The 24,604-nt window shown below is 36.2% G+C and overlaps 1 protein-coding gene across 1 annotated transcript; it reads left to right on the top strand.

Moving 5' to 3' along the window:
* Nucleotides 1-688: 688 nt before the first annotated feature.
* Nucleotides 689-23,993, top strand: LOC121415606 (small conductance calcium-activated potassium channel protein 2-like). Its single transcript, XM_041608884.1, has 7 exons — nt 689-984; nt 1,575-1,763; nt 3,863-3,998; nt 6,511-6,621; nt 10,592-10,719; nt 12,349-12,418; nt 21,012-23,993. The coding sequence occupies exons 1-7, from the start codon at nt 749-751 to the stop codon at nt 21,474-21,476; spliced, it is 1,335 nt and encodes a 444-aa protein (XP_041464818.1). The 5' UTR covers nt 689-748; the 3' UTR covers nt 21,477-23,993.
* Nucleotides 23,994-24,604: the final 611 nt, after the last annotated feature.

Genomic DNA, 24,604 nt, shown 5'->3' with positions numbered 1-24,604 from the left:
ATTGATACCTAAATATAGATTTATTATTGTCAGTGATGTAACAGGTTTGCATAATAGTTAGACCTCGGTTGGTAAATGGCAGCCGTCACGGCGAAGGGAACATGGTAATTAGTTCGCAAAACTGTGAAACTTAACACAGAAGCGTTGAATCTTTGACGGCATATTACTTTACTATACCTTGATTTTCCGTACACTAACAAAATTACAAATGGAATGAATTCCATTTCCTGGCAGCAATTATCGTCCGCTGTTTTCTGGGTTGCAATACAAAAAAAAAATGTTTTAATGGTTATTACTGAAGCACGACAATGTAATGTGTATGTCATAAATCACATACTCGCTTCCCTAAATAGTTCTACATAAAATAATGTAGCGGTAAACACGCATTGCCAATTGTAGATTTCATAATGTTCGGGATAATAAAAATGATAAATGTCCTTTAAAAGAAGTATATTTACACTTTTGAAAATAAATATGTTTTAATGATTTGTGCATATATACATTGACTACATTACCATATGATTGGAAAACGCTTAATGTTCGTATGCAGTTCCATTATTTCTCATAAATCAATACAGTATAATGTCTGTTCGAGGAAATTCCACATAAACTAAGGGTAACTGTTTTTTATTATCATTATTATTTAGCTAGGCTCATAGTTCGCACTTCGGGTTTGATGTTTTACAATAATCCAATCAAATTCATTCATCCATTTTTTATTATCTGTTCTCTATTTTTCTTTTCTCTCATGCAGCTTTTTCTGGTAGATAACTGTGCAGACGAATGGCGGATAGCAATGACGTGGTCGCGGGTCGCCCTAATCACAGCGGAGCTGGTCATCTGCGCAGTTCACCCTATTCCTGGTCATTATACATTTACTTGGGTTACACAATGGGCCTTCACTCACGAAGAACGCGAGGCCGAGGCCGACGTCGATATTTTCCTATCCATACCCATGTTTTTACGCCTCTATCTAATTTGCAGGTAACTTTCAAATCATCTATCCATGGTTCTTTAAAAGTTCATTTAAGACAATGACTAGAATTAAAATTTCTTTGTCCGACTCCTGTAAAAGCTGTTGGCATGACTTTACGCAGTAAACAAATGTGTATGCAATACAATATGTAGGACCTCCCGATTTAAACACAATTCAATACCGTATCTTATCAATTAATAACTCGTGAACTGCATATTTTCACTATAATTTCATTTTGTATACTGGATTTTTCTTAATGTACCATTAGTTTTATCATTATTACATTGTTTTATGTTACATGTATTGTGAAAATGTTATACCTCTGTTAATACATATACATTTCAGCTTTTTAGCTACAGTATGTGTATGATTGTTTTAGTGGAAATAAATAAGCCATGATAATGATAAAATAATTAAAAGATCGCCCCGTGTCCAACACTCAACACTACTGTTGCATAATGATATTGTTGATAAAAATATACACGAGTATGGTCCAGTTATATTATTTTTTAATTTTGATTAATCAATATTATATACCATTTTTGTTATATCTCACTTACATACCCAATACCTTCCATTCTTTTCTCTCTTCCGACAGAGTTATGTTATTACACAGTAAGTTATTCACCGACGCCTCATCGCGTTCTATTGGCGCCCTCAACCGAATCAACTTCAACACTCGATTCGTCATGAAAACACTGATGACGATATGTCCCGGTACAGTTCTCCTTGTAGTAACTATCACTCTTTGGATCCTCGCCAGCTGGATCATGCACGTGTGTGAAAGGTAAAACGCCCCACCCCAACCCACCCCCCCCCCATCCAAAAAGATGAATAAATGAAAAAAATGATAAAATATAGTAAATAAATGAATTATTTTATATACAAATAAATAATAGATAAATACAAATAGGTATATAAACAAATAAATCTATAAATAATCGGAACATTAAAAAATATTAATAAAAAATAAAAATCGAAATGAAAATTAAACAAAAAACAATAATACTTGTATCGTTCTTTAATTTCTTTTCGCTCCATGCATCATCACTTTTACTAACGATTTCATAACACAGTATGTTAAACAACTTTAATTCAAAGAAGGTGTTAAGTGACTTCTCATTCATGATGCGATATGACAGCGATTTGATTATGTCATGATAAAATTCTATTCATTTTGTCTGGTTGAAAAATGTCATACTTCCCTCCCTCCCTATACCGCCACCACCCCCCCCCCCCCCCCCTCCCCTCCCCAAATCATCGTCAATCCTCTCATGGCTTGTGGGTAGATCAATACAAATACAATTTATCTCGAATTGCCCGCCCTTTTTCAGGCCAGTTTTCTCCCCTGGATATTTTCACGTGGCGATATTTACCAGTGAGGTTATGTTCTGCAGCTACTTTAATGGAGCCGGGGCAAAGGCTTTGTTACAGTCTCACCAACGAAAAGGAACCCGTACCAAACGATAGTTTGCCATTGTAAAAAAGCATGATTGCTTTTGTCGGTCCCGAGTCTGTTTCGCAAGTGTGGCAGTAGAATAAGAAGTTAGACTTTTTATCTTCATTGGTAGGAAAGCATGCTTTTGTGTCATGTTAATTATTACAGCATGTACATCGATTTAACACCGCTATAATTATTTCAAGGCAATAGTAAATAAAGGGACACACAAGGTTTTCCATACACATTCAACACTTCATCTTTCTGCCTGCATACTCTTACATGACATGTGTTATGTGTGTGTTTGCAGTAAATACGGTAGCTTAATATCTACCTCTGATTGCGTATAGCGTGGTAAATGTCGGCACATTATTATCGCGCTTATATCTTGCATGGCGGTGGCGGGAAAGGATGATCGTTGGATGCTCTGGACGACATGTAGCGAGTTTCATCGATTTTATCTCTCCTCCTTTCTTTTCTTTTTTTTCTTGCGTTTTGTCTCGCCTTTGCTGCTCTGTAAGGATAAAATGAAGACACGGAGTGTTTTGTCTCATCATCATGGTTGAATATCGATGCGTATAGACAGGTGCAGGCGCGTGATTGTATCAAATCCGCGCTTTCATTGGTTTCTGACATACAAATCTATAAAAGAGAACATTGGGGAACTTGTGATTATTTGATACAGGGAGCAAGATAAGAATGCATGTTGAACAACATAACTTGTTTTTGCAGACGATAAAAAACGCGCGAAACCGGTGCGATGCATTGGAGAAAATTCTCTTTCGCCCTTCCCCTTCAAATGCAAACATGTTAAAGTGAACAAAAATAACGTGCAATGTGTTCAGAATGAAAATGCTATACTTGTGTCTGACGCTAAGAGAGAAGTTATCAAACGCAACTAAAAAAAAAGATTAATAGCAAACCCCTACAATACATGCACGATTCTAATTAGTTGAAAATCAAATTGATGGTGATATTGTTAGAGAGTGAAACTCTTTGTGCAACATCTTATTTGTAAATGATAAGTGGATAATCTATATTAGATAATCGTTACACCTTATGTTATGAGTGGGGTACTCACGGAAATAGATATCTTGAAAATTAGAAGATGCCCAGCAAACTGGAATGGATCCCATTTTTGTGATGAAGGAAACAGGGAAAAAAAGATTTTTAAAAATCACGTTATGGAAGGAAAATAAAGGAAATAAGAACATTAAGCAAAAGAAAGAATATAGATCAGCTCTCTCTCTGACTCATCTAAAGATGATCATACCAGGGAATATTAAGCCCATGCTTAACAATTAAGGAAATAAGATTTATTTATGAAAAATATGATTCGTTGCTATTTATTTTTGTTATCTTCTTTTTTCGTTTTTTATATACTTGCATATTTAGTGAAGTCTCAATCTGTAGATAGTGACAAATGATTATTTTTGTTTTCTTCGCAGATACCATGATAAAGACAACAGTGAGATCCTCAATGCCATGTGGATCGTATCCATTACATTCCTATCCATAGGCTACGGTGATATGGTACCCAATACATACTGCGGGAGAGGGGTGGCCGTCATCACTGGTATAATGGTAAGTCCCACTATAGCAGAAATTCGTGTCAAGTTTCTGCACGGTTATATCTGTCACCGTTAGTAGTGCACCGTTACAAAAGATGTTAGTACAAGAAATTGTGATCACAGAATAAATATATAACTGTCAATAAGCAGAACCATAACTTTATAATTTATTTGTAATCAAATGATGAAGAAGGATACCTGACTTGACAGGATTCCAGTGATGATATCAGTATCAAAATGAGCCTTAAACTCGGTAATAAGCTTATAGATCAAATTAGAAATCACCTCCATCCCGCCCGTGTACCATGTAAAGGCGTATTGACATCGGTTCAAAGAGAATGTGAATTGTAGTCTCACGGCCATTTTAACGTTCTTTGTAATAATTGAATTAGGGAGTTTTGCTCTACGACTCACGACAGATTAAAGAAGATAGAAAATATATGGTCAAATGCCCTTGTGATAATGAACACCCAGTTAGTATTTGTCAAGAATGGGTGAATAAAAAGAGTAGATTCATCCTGGACTAATATCAGCTCCAGGGCTCCGTAACACAAAGGTTTGCGATGGATTGCAAATATGAAAGAACCGCACTGATTGGTTCCTGGTCAGTATTTTAAACCAAATGCGCGTGTAACGTTGATATTGATTGGCCAGTTCACTTAGCGATTGGTCGCTAAACTTTGTGTTACGGAGCCCTGGACCTAGGACGAAACTTGCTGTTCCCGTTCACCACTTTTCGACAAAGACCTCCCAGCTGCTCATTGTTATTTGACGGGTATTTTCAATACATTTTCTGCGTTCTTGAATCCTTTATGCATCCCGAAGTAAAAAATGTCAACAACCATTAACAAATTGGTAATAACGGGAGAAAAGGCTTGATGTTTCCACCTAAGCAATCGACACAGGCTCGTAGGAATTGAGAGTTTATAACCCTGTCTCGCATTAAACTTGTCACTACGATATTCTGTTATTTTAATGATCGCAGCTCTCCCCCCCCCCCTCTCTCTCTCTATCCATCTATATGTCTGCCCTTCATCCAATCCCTGGTAGTCATCTCGTAATTACTCACCGGGATGAGAAGGTCACTCGGAAGAAAATTGATGAAAATGACAAAAATCAATGTTTGGGCAGAGTCTGATTGATTATATTTGCTTTTCTTGAAATAATTATTCTTGTGTAACACACAACTGTAGTTCTTTGAATCGGATTATTGGAATGTACTGGTGACTCGACATTTTCCCCATCTGCAATGCTGTATCTAGATGGCTTGGATCATAAGGATTTAGGTGACAAATGAATATGAATACATACATCCATTAACATTTTGTTTCGGTTTTGAGGTAAAGTTTTAAGTTGACCAACCTAGGACCGTTGTATGTAAAATAGTTATCATTTACAATCCCTTGATACGAATGAATAAATTGCGATTATGTAAAATGCGTTTGAACATTATGCGAGTTACGGGCGGGGGTCTGAAAAAAAATGTTTACGAGACACACATTTCCTTTTCACTGAAATAGATATAGTCATGAGAAGGTTATCAGTATAAGTTTCAATGATCCAAAGAGAAAACAATTCCCAAACTGGATGTACTCACGAGAACTGTTAAAGCAACCTTTAATATCAATCTACGAAACGCTGGTTAAGGAAAAGCAAATTCGATTAACGTGCGATTTGCTCTGATCCAACGTTTGTTGGTATTTATAATTATGAACGGCCTAATATTTTTTTTCGGATATAGTATTTAACTTTAGTTGGGATATGTCCTTTTCCCCTGTAAGTTGTTGTTTTCTTGTTTGGCTAACTTGTTCACAATCGCAAGAATAAGAAAATAAAATCATCTACATTAACAGCTCACAAAATTCAAATAGAATCAGTCGTAGTCATACTGTATAGTAAAACCGATGAAAGCAGCTAAATTGATGTCAAGAGCGTGGAAAGAGAAGCTATCGTGTTCGTTGAGTGATCGGACAGGGTGTTGCTGTTGGTTCGTTTCCCACGTCATTTTCCAAGCAGTTCTCGAGATGGATGGTGTGAAATTTGAATGATCAATTACCTAGTTATAGCATTAACAGGTTGTTCGAATTAGATGTTTACTGTAGAGAAGGAGTAGTCGCTTATCCTCCTTCACTCCATATTCTGCCCCCCCCCTCCTCTCTCTCTCTCTCTCCTTCTCTGTCTTTTACTTCCATCTTGTATTTCCCTGTTTTCTCCTCCCCTTTTTGTCTGTTTGACAATGTCTTCTCTCACACTCTTTCTCTCACCTCCAATCTTCTATGTTCTCTTTCTCTTCTCTCCCTTTATTCAGTTCTCCTCCCCTCTCTTCCCCCTATCTTTTCCTGTATTTTGTTTATATCACTTTCTTTTAGCCTCTAATTTACCTTTGTGCATGTCAATGTCGTTAGTGATTTATTTAGTAATATTCGTCATGCTTTGATATCTGAACTATGACACTTACATAACCAAAACATTATCCTAAGTGAATAGTGATTTAATGCTCTTCTTCTCATTCTATGTATTTTTAGGGAGCGGGTTGCACGGCTCTTGTTGTAGCAGTCTTGGCGACAAAGTTAGAGCTGAGCAGAGCAGAAAAACACGTCCATAATTTCATGATGGATAATCAACTTACTAAACGAGTAAGTATACAAGGCATACCAAGAGATAAATGAAAAAAGATAAGACATATTAGATGACGAGATCATCTTCATGTTGTTTTCATGTTGTTTTAATTATTCCAATCATCTTCAACAGCTGCAATGATATTTTGGTAAAGAATGTGAATATGCAAATGTTAACTTCATCATAACGCTGTATATTTAATGCACATGCCTCAACTACAATGATCAAACTTAAGCGTAGACTACCGTCTGCATTTCATTCGGGAAATGATAGACTTCATGGGATCATTGTTAGATTCGGAACAACGTAAAACACGAGAAATGAAGTAATGAGTATAATTGCAATTATCATTGGGATTCCTAAGATATTAGGGATTAAATCGAATTAATGGAAGAAAAGTATTATTGGTTTTGCTGGCGAAGTGGAATGCAAATTTTAATGCTAGGACATGAATTCACAAAACAAAAATGTCCCTATTCCCGCTCCAGATACTTTATTACGGCTTGAAGGCTAGCCACCGGTAATGTCATATCATAAAGGAACAGTCGCTCTGAGGCATCATACGTCACAATATTACTCGGTCATTCCTAAACTTGTTGGATTGTTATTACTAATACGATATGAATTTCAACATATTTTTTCTGTCTCCGGAGACACATATCGTTCCGCTTCCAAGTAGTCTCGCGGCACTACTTTTAGCTCTCTCTACAGTGTGATCTACATTCGAGGGAAAAAAAACACAATTTACTAAAGAAATGGGCGATGTATGTTTTGGCAGTGTATACATAATATCTCCCTCCTCCCCTAACAAGAGATGCATTTGAAAAACCAACCGAATATGTCATTTTGATTTCGTCTCTGACAGAGCTTTAAGCTGAGAAAGAAAATAATAAGTTAGAGAAAGTAGGCCAATATATCTCAAGTATGGGCCAAGCAAAAGGGGTAGAGATAAGAATAATATAGTAAGCATATACATCACTATATTAGAAACCCCAGATGATGAAATTGTATTCATGTATTACCTTGTTCAAATTATATTCAAAGAACTGTTTGTTCAAAACAATGTCCATCGATTTTCCCCCATTTTGTGTTAATTATCAGCCAGTAAATTTATGATGTTAACCAATGTGGATGTTGGTTCACAATTTCCGATGATATACATTTAAAATAATTTTGAAAAAAAAAGAAATACACACAAGTGGTCTGATTTAAGCACTGTATTCATCATATTGAAAGTACAATAAATTGCGGTGCTTAATTCATTCTCTGGTGATGTTCGTTCACCTTTCTGTACTACATTGGCCATGTTGGCGTACATTATTTGCTCAATTCTAGTGTAGCAGAAACGTATTTTTTGGAATGAAGCCTGTCCTGTCGAAAATTGGCTTGGTAAATATTTCGTTTACAAGAAATTGGCAATAAGGAAAGCTTCAATCAGACATGATACAGGCCCATCAACATACCCAATGCTATTTTAGTTATGCTCATACTCTCCGTTTCTATTTATCTGCCCTTCCTTTTTCAGTTTCCTTTCTTCCATTCAACATAAGGAAGTAGGCCAATGAACTCATCTTTCACGCATTCAACATGAAAAACACACGCACTCAGTGCACAATGTCCCCCCCCCCCCCCCCTATATCTCTCTCTTTAAAGGACAAGTCCACCCCAACAAAAACTTGATTTGAATAAAAAGAGAAAAAATCAACAAGCACAACACTGAAAATTTCATCAAAATCGGATGTAAAATAAGAAAGTTATGGCATTTTAAAGTTTCGCTTATTTTCAACAAATTAGTTATATGAACGAGCCAGTTACATCCAAATGAGAGAGTTGATGACATCACTCACTCACTATTTCTTTTGTATTTTATTATATGAAATATTTAGATTTTCTCGTCATTGTCATGTAAAATGAAGTTTCATTCCTCCCTGAACACGTGGAATTCCATTATTTTAACATTTTGTGCTTCAGGCAAGGAGGTCCTAATTGTCAAATTCGTAAAAATTGAAATATTGTATAATTCAAACAATAAAAAACAAAAGAAATAGTGAGTGAGTGACATCATCGAGTCTCTCATTTGGATGTAACTGGCTCGTTCATATAACTATTTTGTTGAAAATAAGCGAAACTTTGAAATGTCATAACTTTCTTATTTTACATCCGATTTTGATGAAATTTTCAGCATTATGCTTGTCTGATTTTACTCTATTGATTCAAATCAAGTTTTTGTTGGGGTGGACTTGTCCTTTAAAGAGAGAGATATAGAGGGAGGGGGGGACATTGTGCACTGAGTTCGCACCACTTTACTTTACGTCCTTGCCCTCCCTCATGTGTTTCTGATATCTCTTGTATATTTCTTCTTCAAGAACGCATGAAATGTATTGAAAATACCCTGTCAAATGGTGTTACAACAAAGTTGAGGCAAAAAGTCGAAAGTACGATTCCATTTTGTGGTATTTTTTCTACTAGGATTATTCCACCATACCACAATTAGTACCGGTATAAACTTCTAAGCATTAGTGTTTTCTCTGTCTTTTTTGGATCTCTTTGAAGATGATTGGTTTCGTTTTAATACAGATCATTATTTTTCATCAGCTGCCTATGACGTCACAGTTCTCAATTGAAATTCATGGTTTTCTATACATAAACGTGGATTTACTTCGTTGCCATGGGAACATCTCCGATGAGAGAAGGAGGAAAGGGCTTAAGAGATAATCATTTTGATAAAAATACTACGCAAGACTTTGGCTCAAAACCACAGCCGTCTTTTGACGTATACTGCATTCTGACAGCTTTTCACTACTGAATCTTTTCATGTTTGCTAAATTAGTCGCTTAAAACCACATGCGTAAAAAATAGAAATGATTTGCTGTTTATCTCAACGGCATATATGCATATATAATATTGATGATTGCTCGGTAGTTACGTTACTAACTTCTCTCGTTGAGAGTGTGTAGTGATTTTCGCATGAAAATAGGAGAAAATTTGCCCACAAAAAAAGCCTGAAATCGTGGGAATGAAGAGTCCTCATTTAGATTTTCAGCTATTTTTCCCCTCAATTTTAGTTGTTGAAAAGTGGTGTAAAGTAAATCCAGCAAGAATGAAAACCAACACCATTAACGACGTTAACTCCGTTTGTTTTGAGAAGTTGACGATTCGGGTTTCATGACAAAATCACATTAAACTTGGATAAGATCTAAAAGAGGGTTGGTGAAGCAATTCTACCCTTGTTATTACTACTTAGTGTTTAAAAGATATGCATACGTCCTCCGTTTCTTCCCTTTAATAGTTGAATCAATCACATTGTGTTTAATATGGGTAACATGATATATATGATTCTACTATGGCCAAGCCTAATGTAATACGTACTCACTGACAATAGACACGAAATGTGTTATGCCATACCTTTGAAAATTATATTATGGTGCTGGTTATTAAAGGGGATACAAGATTGTATGATTCATCCCTCAATGAAATAAATTCAACAAATCCCTTGTGGAATGCATTGTATCAATACAAATCTAATTGATATGAAGTACAAGCGTTGGGTAAGTTGACAGACATTGGCCAATAAGGAAATAATTGTGGGTGTGAACAGCCTGCAGGAAGGTTCGGGGTGGGTTTTTTTTTCTTTCTCTATTACTGTTTTTTAATACTTTTTTGAAATCTTCTCTATAAAGTGTCCTTATACGGCAAATTTATCTTGTATGATAGTGTGTATGTTAATGCACTTAATATTTTTTTACGCAGCGGAAGGTTTTCTAAAGGCTATGCATATATCGTACAGGAATCGTGCGATCGTCCTGCGGTCTCCTCGGGTACTCGTAGGCCCAATGTGGCCTAAACATAATGGATGCCTATGCCCAAGTATGCGCAGACATCTACCATCATGTATGCCTATATCGAATGAATTAAAATCACATTCTACCAGTTCATTGAAGTTTTCTTAAATATAATGTTTTACTTTGGTGTTTTCTTCATCCACAGTTAAAGAATGCAGCTGCAAATGTATTGAGAGAAACCTGGTTGATCTACAAATACACCAAACTAGTCAAACACTCAAGCACAAGAAGAATTAGAAAACACCAAAGAAAATTTTTAAATGCGATTCATAAGTAAGTATTGCTTTGTTTATTTCCAAAGCTGCCTTGCTTTCACTCATGTTTCTTTCTTTTCCCCTTTTTTTCTCGTGAGGGGGGGTTACAGTTACTTGTTAATGTCAATTATGCCTCCGCCCACCATAATGGTGGGCGCAGCGTTGTACAGTGACCCAGTGGATTAATCTCTGGACTTTAAAACATTGGGTCGTGGGTTAAAATCCTAGGCATGGCTTAGTTTCCTTCAGCAAGGAATTCATCCACAGTGTGCTGCACTCGACCGAGGTGAGGTAAATGGGTAACCGTTAGGAATTGATTCCTTAAAATGCGTGTACGCTGTACAGTTATTATAATCTCCTAACTTATGCCAGTGTAAAATTATCCAAGTCCTTTGAAAGCACATAGAGACGTTATATTCATAATGTGATATGCGCTATACAAGAACTGGTTTTTATCAATATCATTATTATGGTTGACGGAGGCAATGCGCTTTTGGTAATTCCGTCCATTGTCTATCTGTCCCCTCTATATTTCGCTTTAATCTAATTTAATTCAGTTTAATTTGATTTAATTTTGTTTTATGATTGTTTTCGTTTTCCTAGCCGGTGCAAGGTTTAAACAAAAGCTTGCATTGAGCTTTTGGGATGCAATCTGATATTTTTTGCAATTATAGATTGTACGAAAACAGCTGAAAATTGCCTTCTTCTTTCGTAAGACTTTGTCATATGTGAGAGGCAAAGGTTCATTAACACAAATGCCTCTTGGTACCAAGGCCAAACATGACGAAAAAAGATACAGGCATTGGCGGCAACAGGGGTTGGTATTCTTCCACCCCACCCCCAGTTGCCCGCAAAGAATTTTGAAAAACAAAGAAAAAATGAAGAGTGACCCTCCACTCCCCCCCACACCTTCAAAAAAAAAATGGTGACACCACTGACTACAGGTTACGTTTGTTCCAACTATCCCACCCCCCACCCCCTCTTAAAAAAAATCTTTTTAGACTTGATGTTACCCTCATGTAAAATTAATGGGAAATATGATCTGGCCACTCTAAATGGCCTTCCGATCAAAAAGTTCAATCTTTGCTAGTTTTCCCATCTAGCGCGCAAAATTCGAAGAGCATATAGGACGTCAGAAAATGATGATAGAATATGCCTACTTCGCCTCAAGATCTTATTTTTAATGAAGTAGGGGTATATTTGAAAAATGGAAAAGGTAGAGAATACTTTGGTGAGTTATTTGGTAGTTATGCATCCGATGGTACTTTAATTTATTGATTCTTTTTTTTTCAAATTTCAAATCGACAGTGCTGCCCGTATCATGCTTGGAAAATAAATGAATTCGGTGAACTTTTGCAACGAAGCCACCCTCCCTCCTGCTCTTTTCACCTCCATTAGTTCCTCTTGTGAAAACTTAATTACTCACACGAATCCTGTGTTCCCACTTAGACCAAAATTAGCCTTCCATTTTTTTTACTCCATTCCTCAAGTCCAAACCAGCCCCGCGGCGTGTTACGTTGATGACAGGGTTAAGGTATTTCATGATTTTAATGGCGTTATGAGGATTTACATCGCAGGCAACACCGGACTAACCATTTTCTTGTGCGAATATTCCTCTCTTTACAATCTACACACTCTCCCTCTGCAGATTAAGAAAAACAAAAATGGATCAGCGAAAGTTAGCTGACGAAGCAAGCACGGTCGTTGATATGGCGAAGGTAAGACTGTGTGTATAGGTGACCATTGTATCATCGTCTTGCATTTATCTGTTCTTCTCCATCTGTAATATTCCACCAAAGGTTTTCATTTCAATAATTTGATCATCAAGTGGATCCTGTAGTCTAGTTCCCACTGCCCTCTGGAACTCTTAATGCCCTGAAGTCATGAACATAAATTAAGAATGCGTAACGCAATAACTTGGTCAGTATGTAATTCTAACGCTGTATAGTTTAGTCTTGTATGAAAAATGGACTGTCTAGGTGTATTGTGTTGAAAGGAATGAGGGTCTTTATGTGTTGAACACGTGAGAATGTGAACATTGTCCATGAATGGCCTTTGAAAAATCAGTATGTCCAAAACAACACCCGATGGCTGTATCCCAAGAATGTCAAGATTCACTGAATGACTATGTGAATCCACTCGGTCTTCATTTTCGTGGACGTCGTTGGTCGTAGTTCCATCTGCCATATTTTGTCTGTATCCAGTTAAGGGACTGCTTTTGATGGTGCAATGGTGTCCGCAAAATTACGGCATAGATATCAGAAACACAAGTGGCCTCGCAACAGGCAACAGTTTCTGTGCCGTCATTTTGGGACACAGGCTGACCTTCAAAAGCGGACATCTTCCTGACTTGGACAGAGCATCATCTTATTGCCTACACCATCACAAACTAAGCTCGTATATCTGTCGGTCACGTGGTCACTTGTTTCCATCCGTATGTTTTTCATTCATTTTGTGATGTCTTGACTCGACCTCGAAAAGGCGTCTTTCCAATGCGCTCAACACACGACCATAAAAAAGATAAACGTAGTATAACATGCACGAAGATCACTGGTATGCACACTGAATATGTTTGCACCCTTTCTCTCGTTCTCTTTATTTTTGTCTCTCCACAATGCGTGACCAAAATCTTTCTCCTTTCTTCATTCTTAAACTTTAATCATTGGTTATTATTATCATTAGTATAATTCCTTTTTTTTGCTCTGCGGATTTTAATGCGCTGCACGGTTGATTGGCATACGCTGCTGCAATTGATTACTTTCTCCCCCCCCCCCCCCTCTCGATCTCTCTCTTTCACTCACTGCCCTCATCTCCTCCTCTCTCTAGAGTAGTCAGAGAATGACACTGTTCGTATTGAAGTGATAATAAAAGTGAACTTGTTTCATGACCAATGTGTGAATGATTGTGATCTTCGAACCTCTGATCTAAAGAGATTGAAGACAAAAAAATCATGATCACCATAAAATATGAAATTAGTGCAGGTGGTATGCCCTAAAGGCACCCATATTATGCGTCCTAATGAAAAAGCTATTGAAGACAGGAAGTTTAAATGGAATATGCATGGGTATACCTTTCCAACTGCGATATAAAGTCACTCAAGTCAGGCCCCTGCCGAGTCAGTCGGGTTGAGTTAGAAAAATACCACGCTCGTCAAGTGACATCTCGACTTTTGATTCAAGACCCAATACAACGAGATTTCAATTCTATTGTACGCTGGATGAACACGGGATTCCGATATATAGGCCAAGAAATGAAATTTAGTATAGGATTTTCGTACCAGAGCAAATATATTTCAAAACTTAAAATTTGTTATGACAAATAACTGGTGTTCCATGTTTTGGCGCATTATTATTTAACAGAAGCGATAGTTCCGTCAGTGGATCAATGATACCTTTAAAACATATGATTTGTTTTGTTTTCATTGTTTTATCCCGCCCTCCCCCCCAAAAAAAAAAATAATAATAATAATGATTTCAAAAAATAATAATAATACAAAAAAATAATAACAATCTCAAAAATGACATGACAATTTGTTCCGTCAAACAAATCTACATTTAATAGTGCACCGGCATTGGTGATCTGCAGTGAACTTATTTTGAATGACTGATTATTTGGAGAATATATCTTTTGGTTTTGATAGTTATCATGTATGATATGAAATAATCGCAACAGAGGCGGAAAAAGAATAGATGAAAAAGTGAAGGATTTTATGATATCAGGAAACTACCCACACACACACACCTTCAAGCAAAAGGGAAGTAGACTGTTAATCTCTTGTATTCGGATGCGGTGTGATTATATCTAAGTGATCGGCGGGAGGATTCTTTCATCATTTTTTTTCCCAATTTTCAATTAGATAGTTGTGATACATCTCGAATGAATAGTTTTTGTGATGAAGAAAGATAATTAACGTGCTGGAAGGTCGGACATCTTCTTATCATTTACCACTTTATAGGTCAAGGCAAAGCTCAACTTAATTTCTAAACCAAACAACCGCCATGCCAGCAAGCCATGCATTGCCCTACAGAGAAGCGAAGAGCGTGCTTATAATAATAATGTTTCTAATGATAATTCTCACTGAATTCCTGCATATCTCCTATTCGGTAATACCACGCAAGAAATTCCACATCGAGCCCCGACTCTTGTTCCCTGTAGACACCGGAGCTAGGTGTTGCACTCCCCTTTCTTGACGCCGTGACCTTTTGCAAGCGCATGGCCTGGGGCCTGAAAAAAAAGCATTTCTGCCGCTTTGCGTACACTCTGTGTATTGAATTACCTCTAAAATGCAGACTCAATTCTGATATGGCGTAACATTGCATATTATATTCAGTCATCACTGCACACGCATATCATCTGTTGCTAGAATTCTTATTCTATGCTTACTGGTGCCTATTATTCATTTTGCAGTGCATATGAGCGTGTACCGAGGTGCAATCTATCTTATATTAGGATACTCTCTAACATCCAAATATAATCATCATTTAACACGTTCAATATATTGGCATGTTGGAATTAGAATGGAAGAGCCTTTATTATCTTTAAGCTACTATATGATATACATCCTAACAATAAAATAAAGATAATTAATTACCTTTTGGTGATGACTCGCCATGATGATCGTAAGAAAAGAAACAATGTAATGCACGTCCTTATCTGAAAGAGGTAGATTACCATGATAACTGTAGTTATGTAATTACTATACTGTCACAATTTTATATAACAATGTTATTGAAAGACAATACATGTATATTTCTAAACATTTCTTTTTTAAACAACTCAAGCAATTTGCAGTTAACTAGAGTGGACAGGGATAAAGCAATTATTGATTAAACATATTGTATAAAAAACACAATGTTACTTAAACTGACCCGAAGTCAGAAATGGCTGCTTTGTGTCAACTCGGAATGCATAGCGCCCTCAACGATCGATCTGGTCAGCAAGGCTTTAGTTTCTTCAGGAAGTATGGACGTTGATGCAGACGGTTGAAGACCACAAGAACATGGGATAATGACCGTACTTCTACGTAAAACGGACAGAGCATGAAAAGAGAAGAATACACATTGGTTTGCACGCATGTTTTCTCCAAACCCAGTCGAGGTGTTTGCCAGTTCTTGACAAGAAAAGATGTGTAATTGTTTCATTTTCTTAAAGGGGAAGTTCACCCTGGAAAAGAAAAGTTTCTCGTAAAAATAGCGGGAAAATGATTTTAAAAGATATTGGTAAATGTTTGAAGAAAATTCATCAAAGATTATTATCAAAGTTATAAGAATTATATCTTTTTATTTTCATGCACCAGCTTCCCATGTATGGAAAATATTTTTAAAAATATCAATGATTTTTTTTTTCTCTCTCTCTAAAAAAGGGAAATTGGGTTTTAATGTATATCAAAAGACAAATTATTTCACACCCGTTCCTGAAAGAAGAAAATGTTTAATTATCATGCACCATTATAACAATTGCAATTTATGCATTTTTTATATTACACAACCACTGGGGCAGCTGGTATGACGTCACAAATAATCCAAATTAAATTTGATATCTTTCTTCATCTTTAATGGATTTTCCTCAAACTTTTACCAATACGTAGTTATCATTTTTTCGGGTACTTTTGCAATATTTTTTTTGTCATTGTGATATTCCCCTTTAAGTATCGGCAAACATGATATGAGAAACGTCATACAGGACATGTACGACACAACAGGACACTGCAGTTCACAATATATCGTCATCGTGAAACTTTCAGATAAGGCTAGTTTCGAACTTCCGAACACGTGCAGTCGTCGTGTCTGAAGTTCTCACGATGACATGATACCTTCAAACTCTTTCTAGATTATATCGATTATATATTGTTTTATCACGCTTGTATTATTCATTATCATGCAAAGCACTGCTTTTCATTTCTTTCATTGTACCTCTTACTTCTAATGTATATACTTATTTAATATTTATTGAAAAAAAAATGAAGTAAGAACAGAACTAACCGTCCTCCAATAAACTAATTTAGTTAAAAGTACTAATTATGTGACAATTGAAAACTTTATGGACTTTTTCTGTAACATCACGTAGATCACGCATCTAGATCCTAAGAATTCATTATTCCCGATCGAAACCTTAGAGCCCCCTCCCCTGACCTCCCATTAAGAAATTGTATACATTGTATAGGCTGTAACCTCTATGTATGACATGATGTATAGGTGGCCACTTCGAGCTCTCGTATGGGCGCATGGTGCCTTAAGAAACACTCGAGAAAGCACAATTGATATATTGACACAGAAAATGAGAAAATGCGCTTTCGGTATTATCATAATTATTATCAAACAAATATGAAACTTATTTTCTATACCAAAATGTAATCTGCGCAAAGCACCAAGTGGTCGAAACCTTGAAGTATCGGGGAGATTTTTTTTTCAATAGACCAATGGGCTTGCCATTTCAGTATATTCGAAAAAAAGCCAATTCAATTTTGTGCCAACCTAGCTTGGCGCTGCACCCGTCGATTGCTCATTGTGGTCTAACCGAACCAAAAATGAAAAGAAAATAAGAAAATCCTCTTTCCACAAATTCACATATATTTTGTCCTCTTATAACTAACCTTCCTTTCCAGAATAAACCGGAAAATGTTAAAAATAAAGTGACTTGAGGTGAACTATTTGGCAATATATTTTCCCTTTTTGCTTTTCATCCCCAAGCAAATATTTTTGACTTCTCTGTTTGTGTACCACAGCCGTTGCTAGTGCGCGTATCGAGAGCTGAAATGGCCATGTACGCATCAAAACCACCAGTGGTTTTCAGACATGTAGGTAATACGCCCTCTACGTCCTCTCCCTGCTATTCCGATGGCTATTATTATTATCATCATGGAGAATTTATTCTTTTTATGCTCGCATTCATCCGTTGATTTCATTTTTCATATCTTCTGTTGACGCCTCATCCCCTAACATATATACTCTTAAAATTAGAGAGAGGTGTTACTATTAACCCGCATGTTGCTATTCCCCGTATAATATACTATCTCTATAATCAACGACTACCCTCTTATATTTGTACCTGACAAGTGAATTATTAATTCTTATAACCAGTTTACCCGGCTACCTAATCTGCCAATTTTACTATTGTTTTCTATTTCTACGGCCATATATATTCTTTTTACCCGAGCTATTCAACTGTTAGATTTTATCCAATCAACTTAAGCCATATGGTTTCGCCATACTCCAAGTCGGAAAACGGCTTTACTATTCCTCGCATGTATGATTGCATGGGTAGCCTTGCATTCATGCCTTCACTATAATTTTTTTCTTCAGTTTCTCTTGATGTGAGAAGACAATTATAACCATCTATAACTGCCTTTGATTTATTTTTATCATTTTATTCCTATTTATTTTCTTGCAGTGTATTATTTATTTGCCGCCGTAATTCTCTCAACCTAGCAGCTTACTCCAATATTAAGACAGATTATTTACAGTATAATGTTAACATATACTTTAAAAAACGAAGAGCTAATTTAGCTCTTAAAGAGCGTGTATAGTGACCGCACTTCGGAGTGCTGATTTTTCTCGTTCAAATTTGAACTAGACAATTCAGCACTCCGAAGTGCAGTCACTATACACGCTCTTTAAGAGCTAAATTAGCTCTTCGTTTTTTAGAGTGTATCTTTTGGTAATACATGTTCAAGTCAATATTGTATATCCAAAAGCCTATCGATATGTATATATTTATATTATTCTATATTTATATCCATATATATATTTATATACCTGCAGTTTCCTGTAAGCTATTTGTTCTGTAGTTTGCGTGTCGTGCGGAACAGCAGGTCATCGATACTGACGTCACCGCCCTTATTTCGTTGATTACAGCGTATTGAGGTGTACTACTAATCTTACTTATGTATGTATCACAATGGGAGGATTTGTATTATATACAATGTGTCAAATAAATTCTATGAAAATGTGGATCGAATCATGTGAGTTAGAGCAAAACAACAGAACTATTGTTTTATAAGAGTATTTAAACAGGTAAAGTCTAAAGAGAGTTATTCTACCTCAATCAAATTGGTGTTTTTTCTCGACATCGTAGATAACTAATACTTGATGATATTATGTTTTGTCTCTGTTAATTAAATAAGTGCGTTAATTTCAGATGCGTTCTTGAATCAGCATTAAAATAAATTGGTGGCATTTATACAGATCTAGTGGTATTTTCCTTCAAATACAACAGGAAACCATGTTCATGAAACCATTTGTTTGGAGCAAAGTAGTTGCGACGCTAAACTTGGTTTACATCGAGTCCACTACAGTATTTATAATTTAAGAAAATGGGAATGGGGATAATCTCTCATGTTTCCTATATTCCTCTGTCACAGCGTCATCATGTGTGTATATCGTAAACGACTGTCGAGGAAGTCTAAGATTGACTAAGAGCGCCTTTCAATTTGACGTAAAGCGTGGGTGTTAAAACACACAGCTCCTGGGCTGACACGACTGGCCTTTTGCTCGATGCGTAATTATCGACATTTTTTTTTAGACTAAGACTAATACAGTCTTGCATTGCAGACATTCATAAATTAAATACAAATAATTGTTCCAAGACAGCATATACACGTACATTGTCCTAGATCCACAGATGTCAAAATTCATTAAATGGACACTGCTAGACTCATCAACAGGCCTATTTGATGTGACACATCATTCATTTGTCTTTTGTGGTAGGGAAAAAATAATACGCACATCGGTGATGTTTATTACTGCACATACCGTGCAACATTATTTCAAAAAGTTTATTTTTTGTACTTGAACGTTTATCACCGCTCCTGGTCATAATTCTTCTTCTACTCCCACTCCTACTACTACTACTACTACTACTACTACTACTACTACTACTACTACTACTACTACTACTACGACTACTACTACTATTAATACTACTACTACTACTACTTCTAGTACTACTACTACTATTACTGCTGCTGCTGCTACTGCTGCTGCTACTGCTACAACTACTACTACTTCTACTAACAATCTATAATTTGACAGTCTAATGATGTGTTACAACTATATTCAACTCATGCAAACATTTAAACGTTTTACGCTCTCATCCTAACACAAAAAAATGCCATGAACAAAATACCTAATCTAATTCATGTCCGATATTGCGCCCGGGTATTCTATCAAAACAACACGAGAGCCATTGCGTATTCTATATTATTTCGTGCTACACCTACATTTGCAATAGCCTTGCGCGAAGCGCTTTCCTATTTTTTTCAATTATTTTACTTTCTACCTCTATAAATCGTTATCAAGAACTTATTCATTTATTTGTGTTGACGCTGTCTGCCATTCTGGCTGTACTCAAAGTACAATGTGAGAAGTGATTATAGCACATAGAGCACACGATTGTATTATAATTATGCTTAATGATATAACGCTTTGCATGTAAATGCATGAGGCTGTTTGTGACTGTATCATGTCGTGTTGTATGATTGTTTTAGCATAGGTACCGACATACATTCTCCAGAAATCTTTGAAAGTCCTGGCGACATTCGTCTCTATTTCATCATAATTATGTACCTAAACGAAGAAACATTGCATCATTTCGTGCAATGTTTTAATAACGACGAGATATCGAATATCAATATCATTAACCAGACTCCATGTGAAACACTGATGTAACCCTCAAAAGTAAGATAAGATTTGTTGCTCGATTTCGTACTGTAGCATGGCACCAAGACACTGCTTGCTACAATTTGAAGTAATATGAATTGTTAAGTCTTGTGGTTGTTGTCTTTGCTGTTGTTCATCGAACCGCCTTGCTGAGCGCTTCCCTGTTGGCATTTGTACAATTGGTGTCATAAAGTTCGATGTCACTGATGTACATGTATGTTTGTTGAGTGTACGTATTTTCTGTCTTGGGATGGATCGTATGGTAGCTTAGAAACTGTGTGGGATTATCCAGTGGAGATAATTCAGGGACCTTTTCAAGAACAAGCGTTTTCGTTGTAAACAAAAACCTGGAAACATCAATTTCTGTCAAATGAAAAGAATTCACCCCAATAGCACTTTGATCTACCGGAGGTTATTATTTCTTACGATGATTCCTTATTGTAACTTTCAAACCCGTGGCAATACTCAAATACCTTTTCCTCCTCTCGCCTTTTAATTTACATTGCAATATGAACTCTGTTGATAATGTTCCCAGGAATTATTTCAGGTAACAAATGATAAACGTAACATCTCAATGTACCAATTATTTTCATTAGATTAGATGAGCATTCTATTCATTCCAATAATTATTGTGTCCTTGTATGTTTAATTCCAGACACAAAACGTCATGTTCGAGATGATATCAGATATGCATACGGGGAAAGCCGACTTGGAGGACAGGGTTAGTCGTCTTGAACGAAGACTAGATCAACTACAGACCTCCCTCGATGGTTTGCCTCAGGTCATGTCGGCTCTCATGCAAAACGCTCAACTTCTTCAACAGCAGACACAGCTTCTCTCCTCTCAGCAATATCTAGCGCCCCCATCGCCCAACCTCATCCAGCCGACAATGCAAGACAACCGCTTCAACCAGCTACAATGTCTTGACAATGACCTCACAACCAATAACCATCACGCCGCAATGAACTCGACGCGTAATTCCGCAGGGATGCGGCTGCGACCGCTCCATTCGTTACCCATGCAGTTCCCGTCGAACGAAGAACCGCGACGAGACGATACCGTCAGGGCATTTAGCATACCGGATGTCAGTATATCAAAAGAAGGAAACCGCGGACCTTGATAGTGGTTATCATCAACTCATGAGTGCGCGTAAAATGTACGGAGAAAGAGTGTATGTGTGTGTGAGAGAGGGTACGAGGAAGATAGAGTCGTGAAGCTTCGCTTCCACATATCTAAAGTGACTTCCTAAGATGCTCCAAAGATGGCAGATGGCCTGGTCACAAGATACCTCTGAAATCCATGTATCAAACAGAGAAGAAAAAACACACCAATGCAACGACCGCACCTTGATGAGCGCATTGAGCCGCGCGGTTGCCTGAGATAATGGAGTGGTCAGAGTAATAGACTACTAGTATTAGCGCCAGTAAAATTACGCTCTATGATTTAGCATAATACGGCAAACGAGGATCAAGTGGCCATGCTAGATGATCGGCCCATTAACCCTCTTATCAATTCTTTGGCACACATAGATAGCGATGAGAGCCCAACTTTCAATATTCTATACTTGTCAGTATAGATTGATGGAAACCAACACTTACTTGAGGAATAGGGCAAAGGTCTGAACAATTAATAGGTACGATGATGCATTCCAAAGACAATAACTGAAGCCAGCCGTTGCCGCACCTATATAAGAACAAAGAAGCTCGTTGTTATATCGGCGGATAAAATGATTTCCGCAGCCGATGCAAGAAGTGCCGACATGCAAAAGGGCTGTCAGTGACTATAAGTAGCTGACGTAGAGGGCGATATTCTCTTCAGGAGATCTAACTATAAGTCCTTCTCTCACTGAAATTATAGGAATTAATTTTATCTATATAAAGGTAGCCTCTTCAAATGCAAAGTGTTAACTACCTGTTTAAAAAATGTATTTATCCTCAAAATTGATGTAGTTTTCTTTATTCCAATATTTTTAATATTCTAATGACGGTACATTCTCACATTGGGAATAAATTCAAATTTGCATCAAAACTGCTTTTCTATAGTTAAAAAGGTAATCTAGTAAGTGTACGGGGCTCTGATATATAGATTATCATAGCCACTCAAATTATAACCACCTTGGTATCGATTGTTACGGTTTATAATCGAATAATAGATTCGATCGCCAGGGATATATATACTCGTTTATAACCGCACTCAACTTCCTATGCATTATTGCCCGTGAAGCGTTCCATAGTCACGGATGGCAAAGAGTGGTGAACATGTATTGGGAAATGTTATTACAAGTTATCAATATTCACTTATTTAGTGCTGCTTTATACTTTTCCTCGGAATATACGGGTCGATAGAACTATAAGGTGTGTTTCGTAATCATCATATATACACATAGCTTCAATATAATGTCTAGGAAATAGTCACATTTTGCTACTATTATCTCTTTATAAACAACAGCGAGATATACAATAATAAATGTGCTTTATAATCGAAGTCAAATACTTTTTTTCAGATGAGGGAATTAGAGTGCAGTGATATTTTCTATCTTTTCTTTTTTTTTCTTAGTCCATGAGATAAGATTTTCATATTTTACTGGGTTTCGGGGAGTTTTACTTTTTAATTTATCTGGATCACCTTTTCGTATTTTGTTAAACTTTTGGTGTATCGACAGAAGTTTAAGTAACATTGACCCAATATTAAGAATTAAAAGAAAGAACTGCACACTTATTAGGTAAGATTTTAAGCAGAATGTGTATTTCATAGGAGAATTTTCACGGAGCCTAGCATCAAATTAACCATATTTACAGCAAACATCTTTCACAATTTTAATTTTTAATATGGATTTTTAGAGTGACCCCAAATTGATGTGAAAGTAATTTTATAGTAATTGCTTATTGTTTAGTAATATTTTACCATTAACTTTTTATCCCCACTTAGAACCGAAAAAAATCCTTTCTTTTCCATTCTTTATTTAAGTATTTTTATATACAAATTGTTCTTACTCGAACCATGTTTTGAACAGACACTTGCTATATGTTTTTAATCATATTTGTCATAATTTTGAAGAGACAATTGTCTATGTTTAGAAAAAAAATGTACAACATCGTAATTTGATATTGTACAAAACGATATTTTTCAATTATTCGAAATCAGTAACACAAGGTAAACCGTCCAATCCATCAAAATATGTTTATAATAGAAAAACAAACTTTAATTTTTTTTATGATGGTTATGTTGTCAAAGTATGCAGAATATTTTTTGTTATGGAGTTGTTTTAAAGAAAAATCCTTCTTTGAATCGGTATTCGTAAAAAGAAAGTTTTTTCCGGGGGGTTGTCTGTCGTAGTTTAATCGATTTCATTTTTTTTTCGCTTTGTGAAAAAAAAATCGGGAAAGAAAGGTGAATTTCTTGCAAATCACTAATGAGACCTCAACATGTGCACTGCACTAACGCATACACAATAGCACGCCCTTTACGACAGTATCGGTCTTACCTATGATTTTTATATTGATACCTCTTACGCGTATTTAACTTTAACTTACCCCCAATGAATGAAGAGCTCGATTTAGATAATCACTTAATTAATGTAATGCAAGAAAGAAGATGAATAAGCAACATGAATACAAAATAATTTATTTTAGAGGAATTCAAAAATAAACTGTAAAAAAATGAAGTACTAATTTAGCACTTACAGTGCTTGTATAGTGACTGCACTACGAGTGCTGATTTTTTAGTTCAAATTTAAACTAGAAAATCAGCACTCGTAGTGCAGTCACTATACAAGCACTGTAAGTGCTAAAATAGCACTTCATTGTTTTACAGTTTATATAAATCAAAGCACCCTTGATAATTTTTTTTGGCTGGTATTGAATGATTATTTTATATCATATGCCAGTTATGATTGTGAAAGATGAAGATAGTGAAGGGGTCGGGAATTTCGTATTAATGTCATATTCTTTTTTTTAAGACAATTTATCTTTAGTTCATTTGAAAAATAAACCTGCACATGCTATTATATATGCCGTTTCATTGTGCACTGCATCATCATCACGTGAATTTTTTTTAAGATGGTAAAATGGCTGTGGATATAATTATGTTTCATTCTGTTACTTTTCATATAACAGTCAACTTGGGTGGTATGAAATTTTGGGCTTATAGAAATATAGACTATATGAGCCCGACTCAGAAAAAAAAATAACAACAAGAAAATATATCAGGTATTAATGGTATGCTTCTAGACGATGGTATTATTTAGCT

This window comes from Lytechinus variegatus, chromosome 5 (assembly GCF_018143015.1).
Source record: "Lytechinus variegatus isolate NC3 chromosome 5, Lvar_3.0, whole genome shotgun sequence".
In the NCBI taxonomy this organism is placed as follows: domain Eukaryota; kingdom Metazoa; phylum Echinodermata; class Echinoidea; order Temnopleuroida; family Toxopneustidae; genus Lytechinus; species Lytechinus variegatus.
The sequence above is the reverse complement of the archived record's forward strand: the minus strand, read 5'-3'. Positions and strand labels throughout refer to the sequence as shown.